General features: G+C 42.1%; 1 protein-coding gene across 26 annotated transcripts in view; it reads left to right on the top strand.

Annotated features, from left to right (window-relative positions):
* TRPM3 (transient receptor potential cation channel subfamily M member 3) overlaps nucleotides 1–17,420 on the top strand; it is a 905,462-nt gene that overhangs the window by 811,764 nt on the left and 76,278 nt on the right. For 16 of the 26 annotated variants that reach the window (XM_034967598.3, XM_034967583.3, XM_034967578.3 and 13 more), the window contains 5 exons: nucleotides 1,365–1,394; nucleotides 2,267–2,556; nucleotides 3,526–3,754; nucleotides 6,554–6,721; nucleotides 11,888–12,028. In XM_034967598.3, the coding sequence (XP_034823489.1) occupies nucleotides 1,365–1,394; nucleotides 2,267–2,556; nucleotides 3,526–3,754; nucleotides 6,554–6,721; nucleotides 11,888–12,028 (858 nt within the window). The remainder of the gene's footprint in view (nucleotides 1–1,364; nucleotides 1,395–2,266; nucleotides 2,557–3,525; nucleotides 3,755–6,553; nucleotides 6,722–11,887; nucleotides 12,029–17,420) is intronic. The other 10 variants (XM_034967586.3, XM_034967582.3, XM_055091890.2 and 7 more) reach the window with 1 other exon arrangement.

Raw genomic sequence — 17,420 nt, 5'->3', positions numbered from 1 at the left:
TTCTGAGTTGCCTTTTCTCTCCGACTCAGCCTGTGCCTGTTTTGCACATTCCCAGCATGGCCAATGATGCTTCCTGTGTGCTGACACTTTCCATGCTATTAAGCACCTTTGCCACCATCAGCACAGGCCCTCTGGCCCCACTCGCCCTTGCCCTGATGTGCAGCAGCACAGGGAAACGGCCAGCATAAAGAATCTAAACATATTAATATATTTCTGAATAATATCCCAGGTCTCCAGATAATAGAGGCTTTTCAGAGGTGTGAGAAATACATGATTCATTCTGCTTGATAGAAGGTTTCCTTGTTCATTTGTCTTCGTCTATTCAGGCTGCTACGACAAAATACCATCAGCAGGATGTCTTATAACAACAGAAATTCATTTCTCACAGTTCTGGAGGGTAGGAAATCCAATATCTAGGGACGAGCAGATTTAGTGTCTGGTGAGAGCCTGCTTCCTCATTCATAGTGACACCTTCTCACTGTGTCCTCATCCAGTAGAAGGGTGAATGAGCTGCATTGAGCCTCTTTTATAAGGGTACTAATCCCATTCCTGAGGTTTCTTCTCTCTTGATCTAATCACCTCCCAGAAAGTGTCCCCCCTAATACCATCACCTTTGGAATTAGAATATCAACATATGAATTTGGGAGGCAAAAACATTCAGACCAAAGCACTTGTTCAAATACTACATGTTGTGAAGGTGTCAGCCAAACAAGATGGTTATAGAAGGTGAAAGAAATCTTGGTTCACAAAAGACATTATAAACCTGCAGGCTCTATTCTCAGGCAATCTCATTATGCCTGGCTAATTTCCTCATTTTCTGTAGATTCATTAAAATCACCGAATCCAAAATTCTCTTGGAATTTCTATAAATCAGTTCTTCTTGTGGTGTTTTATTTAGCAAAATAAAATAAACACCATATGGTACAATAGTGTTCTTCTATTACCTGTTTGAAATATAATAGGACTCTTGGAGGCTGGGTGTGGTGGCTCATGCCTATAATCCCAGTACTTTGGGAGGCTGAGGTGGGAGGACCACTTGAGCCCAAGAGTTTGAGACCAGCCTGGCAACATAGTGAGACCCCATCTCTACAAAACATTTTTAAAACTTAGCCAAGCATGGTAACATGCACCTGTACTCTCAGCTACGTGGGGCACTGAAGTAGGAGAATCACTTGAGCCCGGGAGGTTGCGGCTGCAGTGAACCATGATCATGCCTCTACACTCCAACTCAGGTGACAAAGTGAGACCTTGTCTCAATAAAAACAAAACAAAACAAAACAAAAAATATATAATAGGACTCTTCTTACCTTTATGAAAGAAAGATCTAACTGATCTAACTTTGTTCACAACATTTTTTTTAACAGCCCAAAGCCTTGAAACTGCTGGGAATGGAGGTAAGTGTTTGTCCAAATTATTAGTGTCAATGATTTATTCTCTTTATTACCCATTATATATATGCTACATATATAGTATATATATAAAATAATATATAGTGTATATACACATAATATATATACTATATATAAAATATATATACTATAAATATATAGTATATATAATGTGTAATACTATATATACTACATACTATAGTATGTATATATTATATATATATAATAATATATATATAATGTGTCATAAGGGTTGCTCACAGCACCTTTGAAAATTCCACCATGAGGTTATATCTGCAATGCAAACAAAAAAAAATCCTATTTGAAATACTAACCTGAAAACCAAGGAAGCACATAAATTCTAGTAATCAAAATCTATTCATGAGTGTTTACAAGTGGTGACAGGTCTAAAGGCCAGAACTACTTCAGAAATGCATCTAATAGGTATTCAGAAACTTGAGATAAATTATCCATTTGCCATCTTTTGTTCATGTGGTTACTGTCATATATGCAAATAAAAATCTAGGATGTCCTTATCCTTTCAGCAAAAAGGGTAGTGCTGTCCATCATTAGGTACAAACATTACCTTTTGAAGAAATAAATGGACAGAAGTAAAAAGAAAATGGCCCATTAAAAAATAATTTTTTTAATCAGAGTGTAACACTGACATGTTCCCTCAGCACTATGCTTATGCATTTATCATCACTTGTTTTAAAGTTGGGCATGGATGAGCTTGTGAGTTCTTTTAGGACAGGAGCTGGCCTAGTTCATTTCAGTATTGATCCCAGAGCTAGCTGGGAGAAGATATACAATTGCTACTTGCTGAAATGAACCAATTCATTTCTAACTCAGTCTGTGTGGTTTCCCTGTAATTACAGGATGATATTCCCTTGAGGCGAGGAAGAAAGACAACCAAGAAACGTGAAGAAGAGGTGGACATTGACTTGGATGATCCTGAGATCAACCACTTCCCCTTCCCTTTCCATGAGCTCATGGTGTGGGCTGTCCTCATGAAGCGGCAGAAGATGGCCCTGTTCTTCTGGCAGCACGGTGAGGAGGCCATGGCCAAGGCCCTGGTGGCCTGCAAGCTCTGCAAAGCCATGGCTCATGAGGCCTCTGAGAACGACATGGTTGACGACATTTCCCAGGAGCTGAATCACAATTCCAGGTGGGTCCGCCCAGCAAAATGGGCTGGTCAGGGGGAGAGGAAGAAAGGTGGGATCCCAGTGCTGGAGAGTATGAGCTACTCAGAACTTTAAGGGAAGTCAGTATCACCCCAGTGATGCACACACAGGATGGACACAAACAATTCCCCTTTATTGTGCACAGTGCCACAGATGGTGGTACCTATAGAAACATGGAACATTTCATCCTGTCAACTTCCCCATGAGGTAGGCCCCGTAGTTATGCACTTCTTTCAGCTAGGAAAAATGGGGCTCAGAGAATTTAAGTAACCTGTCCAAGATCACACATTTGTGGTGGCAAGGCTGGAATTTGAACTGAAGTTTGACACATTTAACAGGACATACTGCCTGGTGCAGTGACTCGTGCCTGTAATCCCAGCACTTTGGGAGGCTGAGGTGTGTGGATCGTTTGAGCCCAGAAGTTTAAGACCAGCCTGGGCAACATAGCAAGACCCCATCTCCAAAAAAAAATTAAAAATTAGCTGGGTGTGATGGTGCACACCTGTAGTCCTAGCTGCTCAGGAAGCTAAGGTGGGAGGATCTCTTGAGCCCAGGGGGTCAAGGCTGCAGTGAGCCATGATCATTCCACTGCACTCCAGCCTGGGAAACAGAGAGAGACCCTGTCTCAAGAAAAAAAAAAAAAGAAGACGACAATGACGTACTGTACTCTATTGATTGCTTACTCCACCTCCTACACTATATGACTGAATCTGAGGGCCTGAGTACAGAGATCATGTATTGTTTGACTTATACCCCCAGTTCTATACATGGTATCCGGCACATAGTAGATGCTTAGTGGATGTTGGCTGGATGAATTTACAAACAGACTAGACCCCATATGAAACACCTACATCATCCAGTGACCCCATTTTCTGGTTGGCCAGCAGGTCCACTTTTATCTTATAAGTCTCCAAGCTGACCTGAAGGACTCTTCCACCCATTCTGTCTTTCAGAGACTTTGGCCAGCTGGCTGTGGAGCTCCTGGACCAGTCCTACAAGCAGGACGAACAGCTGGCCATGAAACTGCTGACGTATGAGCTGAAGAACTGGAGCAACGCCACGTGCCTGCAGCTTGCCGTGGCTGCCAAACACCGCGACTTCATCGCGCACACGTGCAGCCAGATGCTGCTCACCGACATGTGGATGGGCCGGCTCCGCATGCGCAAGAACTCAGGCCTCAAGGTCAGCGCGCCCAATAAGGCCCTCCTGGCTATGAGGACCGGCGGGTGGGTTAGAGTTTTCCCAGCCAAAATCTGCCATGGAATTGGGCATCCTCTTATCTCAGGAGGGAGGTTCTAAATCCTGACTGTGCCTCAGAATCCTGTAGAGTGTTGCTTGGTTTTGTTTATTCCATATAGAGGCTGGGGCGTCCCCCTGGGTCCTGCTGCATTAGCATCTTTATAGAGGATGCCTGGACATTAATATTTTTCAGAGGAGTCAAAGGGGATGGCCACGCACAGGTACTGCAGGGGCTGCCATTTGCACAAGCAAAGCCAGCTGCACCAGGAGTCCCCACCTAGGCCACCTTGTCACTGCAGAGGGTGCCTGAACCCCTGGCCCTCCTTGGCATCATGTCATAGAGACAGTGGCTCTTACCAGATGTGCTTGAGAGGTCTTTTTAAACTAAGATAAAACTGAGATAGATTTACTTGGAAAGCCATTGCTAGATAATCCTAATCTATTCTTAAATGAAGAAAAACAAGTCACAGACCACTGTATATAACCTGAGGCCATTTTTAATGTGTCTATGTATAGTTATGTCTGTATAAATTATCCTATAAAAATCAGGAAGGACACATAGTAAATTGTCTGCAGTGGTTACCTTTGAGGTTGAATGGACTGAAAGAGATGTTACTGTTTTTAAGGGAAATAGGATGGTGTATAGCGTTTGCTTTTTTTATGTTCTTTTCAGTGTTTTTCAAGGAAAATGTGAAACTGAAAAAGGAAAAGAAAGACAGAAAAAAATGGGAGATGGAAGACTGAAAGAATATGGGGAGTTTTTTGTTTGTTTTAAGGTATACAACAAGATGGGTTTTTTGAGAGTTTTTTGGTTTTTGTTTTGTTTTGTTTTGTTTTGTTTTTGAGACAAGGCCTTGCTCTGTCACCCAGGCTGGAGTGCAGTGGTGTGATCTTGGCTCACTGCAACGTCCACCTCCCAGGTTCAAGCGATTCTCCTACCTCAGCCTCCCGAGTAGCTGGGATTATAGGCACAAGCCACCATGCCTGGCTAATTTTTGTATTTCTAGTACAGACGGGGTTTCATCATGTTGGTCAGCCTGGTCTTGAACTCCTGACCTCAAGTGATCCACCCGCTTTGGCCTCCCAAAGTGCTGGGATTACAGGCATGAACCACTGGCACCCAGCCACAATATGATGTTTTGATATACATAGTGAAATGGTCACTCTAGTCAAGCAAATTAACATATCCATCATCTTGCCTCATTACCCTTCCCTGTGTGTGTAAGAGCACCTAAAATCTACTCTCTTAGCATATTTCCAGTATACAGTACAATATTTCAGCTAGAGTCCTCGTATTGTACATTACATCTGTATGGTACATACTCATCCTACATATCTGCAACTTTGTTCCCTTTGACCTATATGGCCCCATTTCCCATTTCCTCCCCTCCCCAACCTCACCCCTGCCCCTGACACCCACCATTTTATGGGACCAATACCCCTTCTCCATACCACTCTTCCTGTGGGCTCTTGGCCTAGAGTCACAGAAAGGTTCTGTGATGTGGGTCATGGGCACTCCATAGCCACACTGCTGGTGACCGCCAAGCCCGACCTCAGGAAGGGAGCCAAGCTGGCTCTCAGCTCCGAGGACAGGGTGTCATGTCCCCTGAAGATGCCAGCATGCCACCTGAGCCTTCGTAGGCCGGCCAGGCACCCAGAATTCAGCATCATGAATTCACAGCCATTTTCCCTGAACTACTTTGGCGTCCCTGTGGGCATTCAAGCAAGGACTGTTCCTTCCTCATTACTTGAGGATCATTTTTACTGACCCTTCAGAGGGGTCTTAGCCCCTCACCTTGGAGCAGTTTCTTCAAGGAGGTTCATCTTCAGAAGTCTTGTGCCCCAGAATTGTTTTAGGATTGAGAGAAGAGGTGAGAGAGGACTTGGGGAATACAGTCAGACATCAGTATTATCATGCAGAAACACACTTGTTCATTCTGAAGAATGAGACCGCCCTCTCAGAAGAAAGGCTTCCGTATTTAGTGTCCTTGCATAGATTTATGCGTGATGTTTATACATGAGAGAAATACAGCACTGGCTTCTCCTGGGGCTTGTGTGTAAGGGGACTCTCTCAGCACATACGGAGCCCACTGGGGTGTGTGTGTGTGTGTATGTGTGTTTGTGTTTCTGCTGTTCTCGTAGCAAATACCAGGAAGATGCCCTAAAATGAATTAAATGCTTTCCTACATGTATTCTCTCAAGGTCAACTTAGGACAGCATTTTTTTTTTTTTTTTTTTTTTTTTGCAGAGATAATCAGATAACACATAATCCACTCCACTTGACACATTAGCAAAAAAAAAAAAAATGCCAGTGGACAGATGTATGAATTGATTTCACAGTCAAAATCAAGCGCTGTCTAATGGCTAAATGTAAATCTGAATTCTTTCCCACTTTTGCCTTAAATAGAGTCTCTTTTTCCTCTGTTACCCACATGCAAAGTGGGTGTTAATTGGGTAAGACAAATTTGGGCAAAATGCTTTTTTCCTCCAAAAATGAGACTGAGCTGTGCAAAATATTTCCTAGATGGGACAAAATGATCCTCTTAGTATTAATATGTTAATATGTTAGTTAGTCAGATGTCCAGGTCCCCCACAGAGCATATAACAACTGTGTGTGCACATGTACACACACACACGCATACACTCTTATAGCCCATACCTCAGGCTCTCTGATTCTAAACAACCACCCTAATCTTAATCCTTTAAATGTGATTATTATTATTATCATTATTATTACTTTAGGTAATTCTGGGAATTCTACTTCCTCCTTCAATTCTCAGCTTGGAGTTCAAGAACAAAGACGACATGCCCTATATGTCTCAGGCCCAGGAAATCCACCTCCAAGAGAAGGAGGCAGAAGAACCAGAGAAGCCCACAAAGGAAAAAGAGGAAGAGGACATGGAGCTCACAGTAAGAAAACATTGCACAGTTATTCTCTATGGGCAGAATTCCTAATCCACTTGTCCCACCGATATGCTCAAGATTCAGTAACTCCTTAGGTCAGACATCTGTTCCCAGCCTTCCACCAGGTTTAATCATGGAGTGCTTTCATTTCAGTATTGAGACCAGGGTATTGGAAAAGTGTAAATAGCATGACCATAGGGTCCACCCATATGTGAAGTCTTGCAGCCAGCTAGTGGTGCAGGACAAACCAATGAAATTCTAAAGCAAGACACTCTACATTTTCCAAACAAGCGAAGCTTTTTAAACAACCAGATGATGTGTCTGTCTCAGCACACAGAGAAGGAAAGGGAATCCATGATTTGAGAGCAGCCGGCTTCACTGAGCTGGTACTGTTCTGTGGATCAGAAGCTAAGCCTGTATCTGTCTTCAGGGTCAGGCTCACAATTACAGCACTAATTGAATTTTGAGGTTTGTATGCAAAGCTTTTATTAGCTCTTCCTCATATAATTATAGAGCATAGAGGCTTTGTTCTGCAGAGGGAAGGGGGCAGCTGGACATGGGACAGCTTCTTGCAACCCCCGCCTGAGCAGCGTGACTGCCACTGGCTCATGTGCAGAGGCTAAAAATATCACATTCTGTTAAAGGGACAAACAAGGCTTCATAGCTTGGAAGTCATCAAGCAACAGCTCCATAAGGACTTTCTCAATATGCCTCACCCTCCCTCACCACCCCCACCAATGACCATTGCTGTAGTGACCCAGAAGCTATAAGGGGTGAAATCACAAATTAATTTTGCTCAGGTGACAAAAGGCCTTTGCATTATTATCCTAGTAGGACAGCAGTGTGAATTGTTTCTCCTGCAGGTAAACAATATTTGCTTCCAGTAGGCTTCTCCTAAAGATCTATTTGCAGACATAATCCCTGACTTACTGAATGAAAGGCCAACTTTTGTTTCAGTTTGAGGATTTGTATAAAAATCTGTGGAGGAGTCGGCTCAGCTCTGTAACAGATGACTGTCTTCCCTAACAATCTCACCATAATTTTGTCCTCTGAATAGAATATAATAGTTTGATCATTAGAAGAAAATTGGCAATAGTAATACTGAATCTTTATGGAATATTTCAGCTGAACATGTGCTCTGTAGCCAGAATCCTGCCCCATTACCTACTTGCTGTGTGACCTTGGGCACAATTTTCTAACCTCAAACAAAGGAACAATAATGTTGTCTACCTCACAAGTAGTTGTCTCATGTAAAAAGTGTGCCTGTAAACTACTTATATTGGAGACTGGCACACTGTGAACTAATACTGTTTTAACAGTGCTAAGTGCTTTACACATACTTACTAATGGAATCCTCACAAAAGTCCCACAAGATAGGCACTATTATTATCCCCATTTTATTTATTTATTTATTTTTAGAGACAGGGTCTCACTCTATCACCCAGGCTGGAGTAAAATGGTGTGATTATAGCTCATTGTAACCTCAATGGGATTCAAGGGATCCTCTGGGCTCAAGGGATCCTCACACCTCAGCCTCCCAAGTAGCTGGGAATGCAGGTGCACATCACAACACCTGGCCTTTTTTTTTTTTTTTTAAGAGATTGCCTGGGCTAATCTTGAACTCCTGGTTTCAAGCAGTCCTCTAGCCTTGGCCTCCCATAGTGCTGGGATTACAGGTGTGAGCCACCACGCCCAGTCCTAATCCCCATTTTACAAATGAGGAAGCTGACAGTCATAGAGGTTAAATTGCTGAAGGATACCCAGCCTGTTCATGGCAAAGCTAAGATTAGAACCCAGGCATATAGACTCCATCAGCCACACTTTTAGACAATAGGTTAAGGGTGAGAGAGAATGTCTCTCTAGTCTCAAGTGTGGCCACTCAGCTGATTTAGTCCACCATGTAGCAGAAAGAATCCAAAAGTGATGAATGAGCCTCCAAAGTCAAGTGTGGCACAGTCCTGACATCAGCACACATCCTAGGAAGACATCCAGAAACTGAATCAGCATTCTCTCTGGTTGGATCTCAAAGAAGAAAGCAAAGGGAGGTAGCTTCCCCTGCTCAGCCTAGAGCTTTGAGAACCTGATCCTTCAAGAAGCCACCATAAGAGATGCATCTCTAGACTAAGAGCAAAGTTTAGTAACAAGAGAATAGACCCTGGCGTTGTTTACTAAGAGCCCAGTAGAAGGTTCTGCAAGAGCTTTGCTGCCCAAGCTTCTTCTCCACAGGCAGAAACAGCAGGGAGAAGGAAAGAAGGAAAGGACATGTGGCCTGGCAAACTCAGGGCTGGACAGCAGTTGTCTGTAAAGTGGACCCTTCCCTTGACTCTGATGGCAAATTCTGTCACTGCTCAGGCACTGGTCAGTGGACAGAACTTGGACAGAACTGCAGAGTGCAGCTCATTGGCACTTCCCCTCCTTTTATGGGATTGATATTTGAGCTTCTGTGTTAAACCAGTATATCCTCTCTTGGAATGGGACATTTTCCTTTGGCCCTTCCAAAACGATACACGAAAATATCAACCTCAATTCACTCCATTTTTGTAGCTTTTAGTAGTTTAGTTCACCTCAAAAGAACTTTCTCAGCCTTGACATCTGTGTCTAGCCAGCATAGATTCTCAAATCATGCTGTGCGGTTTTGTCTATATTTGACCCTGTTAGATTCTGCTTTAAGGAATGTCAAAGGAAATGTCTGAATACAGAGAAAAGACATAAACAAAATCACAAGTTAAGCTGCTTAGGCTGGAATTAATGAAATGTCAAAAATGCTTTACTTAAACCCGTGAAAGACAAGCCTTTTACAAATGCATTCATGCTGGAATATATCTGAATAATAAAGGCAAAACAGGTTTTTGCTTTTGTTTTGAATGCAGTGCTGGTTAAATGTCTCCACTTTGCCTAATAAAGTCCCCACAAGTCCACAGACCCAGGGCATGTCTATAGCTCTGTTGGGAAAGTCACCATCCCCAGAAGTTACCCCAAAATGCCACTCTCCAAGATGCCTAAAAACCTTCTGGCTGTCTTTACTCTCATCTCATTGTGTCCGCAAATAGCATTAGATTCTCAAGCATATAAATAAGCAGAACAGAGGCATGATAATTATGTTACATAAATTATAGACAGCCAAATGTCATGTAACCTCAGAGTTTCTTGAGGTCAATGATCAATATTTATAGAACTCTATCACAGTCTAGTGTGCCATGTCCATCAGAAAGATTTACTCCACTCAATGATGAAAATACACACTTCAATAAGTCTTAGTATGGAATCTAACTTTATTAACCCAAGGGACTTTTCCAGCCAGAGTCCACAAAGGAATGGAAGTTACCTTCTCCAGAAATCCTATTGGTTACAGGTCAATCATTTGTGATTATTACATAGTTGAGTAAAGTGGATATTTGAGGTAATGAACCAAGTAGTTGAAACTAATATCTGTATACTTTAGGTAAAGTGGTTTTAAGCCAGAATTATCTAGGATTATCTCTATTCTCAACTTCAAAACTAATGCATTGTTTCTATAATGAGCTCTCTCAACTTTAAGCTTGTTTCCCAGTACTCTGTCTTGCCCCAAATCCTGTCAGTCCTGAAGTTATAAAGTCTTACCCTGTCTTCACATGTAATAAAAATCTCCAAACTTTGTGAAACTAGCTTTGTGTTAGAACAGTACTGAAGAATTAAAGTCAAGAAATTATGCTGTTATAGATTCTAATAACATTTTTTTGTTCTAGTGAGTGAGTGATCTCAACTAGATCATTTTAGTCAGGAGTGTCTAAGAAGGTCTCAGTTCACTTTAAAGCCTAGCTAGTGTTTACTGAGCACTTATTAAGTGGCAGATGCTACCTGACTTGTAGGCCAACCCTATAGTGAGTACTTTATTACCCTCATTTTACAGTTAAAGAAACTAAGTCTCAGAGTGGTTAAAAACCTTTCCCATGGTGCCACCAATTTGAAGTGTCTGAGTTAGGATTCAGTCTCCCGTCTGAGTGACCCAGGGCCTGGAACTCTTTCTCAGTTAAGTCGTCATTATAGTTGTCACTGCTACTGTTGTCATGAATGAAAAGGAAATGATTCTGTTCTCAAGGAAATTTCCAGCAGCTTGGAGATGAGGACCTCTCCAGGTCAGGCCTGAATGGAATCCTTCTCCTAGTCCCACGTAGTTGCAGAGGAAGGCAGTGTTCACAGGAACTTCCATAAAACTAGTACCAGCAGTAATTCAGGATTTACAGTGTTTAAAATTAGGGAACCAAGGCACATGCCTAAGGGTCAGGGAGATGTCCCTAACTGTTTTAGTCCCGTTTTCACATGGCCATAAAGATACCACCTGAGACTGGGTAATTTATAAACCAAAGAGGTTTAATTGACTCACAGTTCTGCATGGCTGAAGAGACCTTGGGAAACTCACAATCATGGTGGAAGGCAAAAAGGGGAAGCAAGGCATGTCTTATATGGTGGCAGGAGAAAGAGAGTGACAGACTGAGGAAGTGCCACACTTTAAAACCATCAGTTCTCATGAGAACTCACTATCACGAGAACAGCATGGGGGAAACTGCCCCCATGATCCAATCAATCACCTCTCACCAGGTCCTTCCCTTGACATGTGGGGATTACAATTCAAGATAAGATTTGGGTGGGGACACAGAGCCAAACCATATCACTAACCTAACTAATTGCAGGCACAGCAGATAATTTACCTCTTGAGTATTCACAACCTTTGGATAAATTAGGTATGCTGGTCCAATTTACCTTTGATTTAAGGGTCATTATCATCTGAAGAGACAGAATTTGAACCCAGATCTAGCCTGTTTCATGATATATAGAAAGAGAGCAGGTGGGGAGGAAGAATAGATTCCTGAAGCCTGGCCTTCCCAGGCTACACTGTTTCTTCCTCTCTGGACTCTGGGTATCATCTATAACCCACATCTTCTAGAAGTCCCAGGGTGGAAGAGAAGAGAATGGTCAAGAAATATACCCAAGGTCTTCCATCTCAGGCAAAGGGTATTCACAGATTATACGTGTAGTGCAAATGCACTCTTAGGGAAGGTACAACCTCTAAATCTCTGGGCCCTTGGGTTCTTAGGTTCTATGAGCATCCTTTCCTCATCTGTAAAGTGAGCACATTGAACAACGTGCTCTCCAGAGCCCTGTCATGATGGTATCGATTCTCTTCCAACATAGGCAATGTTGGGACGAAACAACGGGGAGTCCTCCAGGAAGAAGGATGAAGAGGAAGTTCAGAGCAGGCACCGGTTAATCCCCCTCGGCAGAAAAATCTATGAATTCTACAATGCACCCATCGTGAAGTTCTGGTTCTACACAGTAAGCACATTTCCTTTTCTCCTTCCTAGTGGATGGCCACAAGGAGCCAACGTCCATTTCTCATGCATCTGTGTGGTTTTCTCTGCAAGTCATAAGTGCCACACACAGGAGTGAAAGTTCTGTGACCTTGCTTTTTCAATAGCTCTGCAAGATTTGTGGTGTTTGTTAGGCAGCTTTCACAGGCCACATTTTGCCTCCTCTCAGAAAATAAAGGAAATGGTGGAGGTGAGAACTAACAGTAATAGAGGTGAGATGAGTATGAGTCTTGCCTAACAGGAAAGTAGATGTTCTTTTCCGAAATACTTCCTTGTTTTGAATGGATAAGGGCTAGATCACAGTTGCCCATCTTAGATGCCAGTCCTGGATTTGGGGGTACTTTTGGTGGGTAAGGAGTGAGGAGAGTGTGGAAGTAACACCACTAAAGAAGGTAGTGTGTGTATGCATGTGTGTGTGTGCATGTGTAACTACTCACAGTCTGCTAGTGTCATCAAACAACCCTTCTTGTTCCAACACAATTAGCAATATGCAAACCACAGCAGCAAAAACTACTCAAAGGCAACCTACAATCATGGCAAATATTGTTTAGTTTGCACATCCTGTGAATATTTCTGCCTACAAAAGAGTGGATTGTCCCTGAAATGACCTCCTGATATGGTAGAAATGGTTCAATTATTGGTTCTCTACTTCTACTGTTCAGTGATTTTTTTTTTTTTTTTTAAGATGAGCTTTTGGCCCAGGTCATCTCCAGTTCTTTCCAGCCATGGTGGAACTGTGCCAGATGAAGGATAGTGCATCTGTATTTTTAGCCCTTTCCACAACCAGCTGCGTAGCAGTCATTTGAGTCAGCAACAGGATAATCTGAATCTGAGGCCAAAATGACTCAAATGACAAGATGAGGTGCTTTTCACGTGGTCCTGTGTGCTAACACTTAACATTGACTTTAAAGCTGGGTTTCTCTACTTCAGTGCTATTGACAGTTAGGGCAGGATAATTCTTCATTGTGGGTGGCTGTCCCCAACAGGTAGCATGTTTTACAGTATCCCTGGCCTCTACCCAGTGGCAACTCTTCATCCCCCAAGTATGACAATCAAAATGTCTCCAGACATTGCTAAATGTTCCCTTGTGGGATAAAATTGCCACCATTCGGAAACTACCACTTTAAAGTGTGGTCTTGAGAAAAGATAGGATATTATCGAAATATAAATATTAGATGTTTTCAGTGAGGTAAAAATTCAAATTTATCAATGTTAGGAAAAGAGAAAAATTCTCTCCCCCCAAAAATAACTGAGGCATGCAAAAATCGTTTCTATTCATATATTTTATACAGCTCTATATTATTTTTAACCTTGCAGAAAACAGCTTAGTGGTGACAAGCATGGACTTTGGAATCAGACAGCCTGGGTGGGAATCCCATCTGCACCTCTTACCGTGTGCCCTCAAACAACTTAATTTCCCCTTCTGTCCACAGTTTTCTTAAGATGCCAATAATAGTAGTTCCGATTTTATAGGATTTAATGAAGATTAAATGTGTTAAAACATGTAAAGCACTTAGAACAGTTCCTTGACATATAAGTACAATGTAACTGTGACTATTGTTTCTTCTAGGCTATTCATGTTGCCCAGCAATAGATAATCAGTGTTGTGTTCATACATCCACTCAACAAAAATAATATCTTTTATTGAGCACCTACTAAGTTTGAGGCAATGTTCTAGGTACTATTATTTAAGTACTCTTTGTAATCCTAACAACTATTTTATCAAGATAATATTTATTTATTTAGGAGACAAACTCTTACTCTGTCACCTAGGCTGGAGTGCAGTGGTGCAATCTTGGCTCACTGCAACCTCCATCTCCTGGATTCAAGTGAGTCTCATGTCTCAGCCTCCCGAGTAGCTGGGATTACAGGTGTTCACCACCACACCTGGCTAATTAATTTTTGTATTTTTAGTAGAGATGGGGTTTTGCCACATTGGCCAGGCTGGTCTTGAACTGCTGGCCTCAAGCTATGGGCCTGCCTCAGCCTACCAAAGTGCTGGGATTACAGGCAATAGCCACTGTGCCCAGCCCAAGATAATATTTTTGCAGCTATTTTACACCCAGGTCTGTCCTTCCTTTTATATTATGATTCCCCAACTGTTAGCTTAGAACAGGGCTTGGCAAACTACAGCTTTTGAGCCAAATTCAACCCATGGCCTGTGATTGTGGCCTGCGAACTGAGAATGGTTTTTACATTTTTAAAGGGTTGAAATAAAATTTGAAAAGGAATACTTGAAACACATATTCAAATTTTAGTGTCCATAAATAATTGGAACACAGGCAGACTCTTGATTTCTGTTAAAAGAAAAACTTAAGCCGAATAAATTTAAAGGAGTTTAATTGAGCAAATGAACGATTCGTGAATTGGGCAGTCTTCCAAGCCAGAGTAGGCTCAGAGACTCTGGCAGGGCCACGTGGTGGAAGATTTATGGACAGAAAAAGGGAAGTGGCATGCAGAAAACGGAAGTGAGGTACAGAAACAGCTGGATTGGTTACAGCTCAGCGTTTGCCTTATTTGAACACAGTTTGAGCAGTTGGCTACATTTGATTGACCGAAACTCGGTGATTGGTCTTGTTACACCTTCATTTGTGATAGTTCACAATGTACAGAGAAAACTTCAGGCCGAACTTAAGGAGGCAGCTTTAGGCTAAATCTCATTTACCATTAGCAATAGGCTGACTGACTGCTTTTGTGCTACCACATCAAGTTGATGAGTAGTGAGAGACAGAGAGAGACTATCGGTTCTACAAAGCCTTAAAAGTTAACCAGTTGGCCATTTGCAGAAAAAGTTTACAGACTCCCAAGAGCAGAAATCAGTAGAAATAATAGTATCAATATCTCTAAAACATCCATGATGACAAGGGAGTTTTGTTAAAAATGCAAATTTCTAGCCCCATCATAGACCCATGGAATCCAGTCTTCAGGAAGGAGCCTAAGAGGCTGTGTTAGTTTAACCAGCTTCCCAGGCGAATCTTATGATTGGAGACACTTGAGACACGCTGCTTTGCTTATGTCATTGGCAGCTTGTTGGGAGGCTGCCTCTTTGGCGGGGGGTGGTGGGGCCTGTGTGTCCAGCACCCCTTCTGCGTGGCTGACTGGATTGGCCTCAGCAAACCCATCAGACTGGATCCCCCAGATCTGTTCAATTGTGTTTACATGATTGATTCTCCAAAATTCATCTTCACATATTGACAAAGCCCAGGCCTCGAGGAAGTGACTGGAAATAAGGTATGCCAGTCTTTTGAATCACCAGACATGCTTAACAGTACAATTCAATTTCAGATTGAAGGTCCCATGTGCTTTGGGCTGTGTTTTTCTCTGTAAGAGTATTGCTCACCAGATTTCCAAAAATGGTCTCTCCTACTCTCCCAAGTTTCTGAAAGGTAGGACACACTTCATTTCCATATAACCTCACTTCTGCATCGTAGCAAGTTTCTCTAGGAGCAGGTTGGGTCCTCTTCTGGTCCAAGAAGAAAGGAGGCAGGGGTCCAACTGGCTCCTAGACCCTGCTTGTTTTGAGAGCCTATTTCAGGTATCCAGCTGGAGAGGATTCAAATTCAAGGTGTGAAGTGGCTGCAGGTCAGAGGACACAGTGTGTGCTCTGAGTTTCTCTAGTAGTGACCAACTCTATCCTCTACAAGACCATGTGCCCCTCTGCTCTCCAGAGGTAGTAGAAAAAGGCCCAGGAAGAAGTGAGGAAGAGCAAAGCCCCACCAGGGATCCATAGCAAACTGTGTCAGGCTTTAGTGCTTGTGTTTGATAGTTTAAGAAGCATGAATCTTAGTTAATGGAAAATGCATAGAAAGAAAGAATATATGTTAATAAAATACAAATTCTTAGAGTTCTCCTACTGACTTAAATAAGACTCACAGGTTCAAAAGCTTGGAAATTCTACATACAGGTTGCTAAACCTTACAGAATATACATATATATATATATATATATATATATATATATATACACACACACACGCACACACATACATACACACACACACATACAATTAAAGCATGTCATGTCAAGATAATCTACAGCAAGGCTGCATGAATGTTGGTGAGTTCTATGATAGGCTGCTTCCAGGACAGCAGCCAGTCCTCTGTTATGCCATCTAAACATAAGACCCTATTTTCAGAAGTCTGTATTTTGAGAGTTGTCCCAAAATATTATATTATAGCTTGACTATGGGAAAAGTTCATTATAGAATAACTGTGATGTAAAAAACAGGCAGGGGCTAAAAATGATGAAAGTGGAGGAAACATAACCAATAATGAGGGCAATTTAAAAAAAAAGAAGAGAGGTGTGAACAGTTAATTGGGGATCAAAGGGAAGTAAGGACTAAGGGAAGAGGAGACAAAAAGAATAACAGAAGCATCTTGGCAAAAAAAGGTGGATATCAGCCAGCATTTACTGGGCCTCTACAGTGTGTTGGGAGATACAGACAGACAGATAGATATATAGATCCCCAGTCATTATAAAGGCCCTATAAGGAAAGTGGAAGTGATCCCATGTTACAGAATGGAGGCCCAGGCAGGTTAACATTACAAAAGGTGATACAGCTAGGAAGTATGTGAGCTGAGATTTAAATCCAAGCTTCACTGATATCTATGCCTACCTTCCTTCCACTGAACACATTAGACTTGTATTCAGAGGACAGATGTAGGTTCAAGGAGTTACTTAAGCATTAAAATAGGTTTAAGGAGTTACTTAAGTATTAAAATGCAGAGGTTCTGGAAGAATGTGCATGTCACTAGGCCTACATATATGACAAGAGAAGATAATGCTTTGGAATGTTTTGCAATGATTTGGGCAAAATGATAAAACCAGGGCAGTTAACAATATTCATTTCACCTACAAGTGATGGAATTTGACCCAACTAAGAGAAGGAAGCAACAAGGAGAGAGAAAGAGTTCAAGTCAGAAGGAGGCTGACAGTATATTTTAGAGTTTTAACCACTAAAGTCCTTTTTTTGTTTTTTGCAGTCTGTACTCACAGGACTACAGAATTAATGCCAGTGTATAATAATGGTAAACGGAAACCATATGAACCAAGTTCCATTTTGAACTGATTTTTAAACAGCGTCCTACACAATTTTAAGTAAACTCTTTCTTTCATGAGAGGTTTTCATGATTTGCCAATGCTCCTGAAGATGGGGAGGGGTAGGAACCTAGGCATAGGTTGAAATGATAGGCCCCTGGGGGTGGGGGTGTGCCAGCACAAACCATGCATGTAGAGAGTGAGCCCAGATATCCAGCTCTCATAAGTGATCTTATTTAACTCCGACATACTTCACCCTTTAAGAGATGAGGGACTTTTGTGCAACAGTTGTGTCTGCAAATGTGTCAGTGTGATGGGGT

This window comes from Pan paniscus, chromosome 11, assembly GCF_029289425.2.
Source record: "Pan paniscus chromosome 11, NHGRI_mPanPan1-v2.0_pri, whole genome shotgun sequence".
In the NCBI taxonomy this organism is placed as follows: domain Eukaryota; kingdom Metazoa; phylum Chordata; class Mammalia; order Primates; family Hominidae; genus Pan; species Pan paniscus.
Note: the sequence above shows the minus strand (reverse complement) of the source record. Positions and strands in the feature narration are given on the sequence as shown.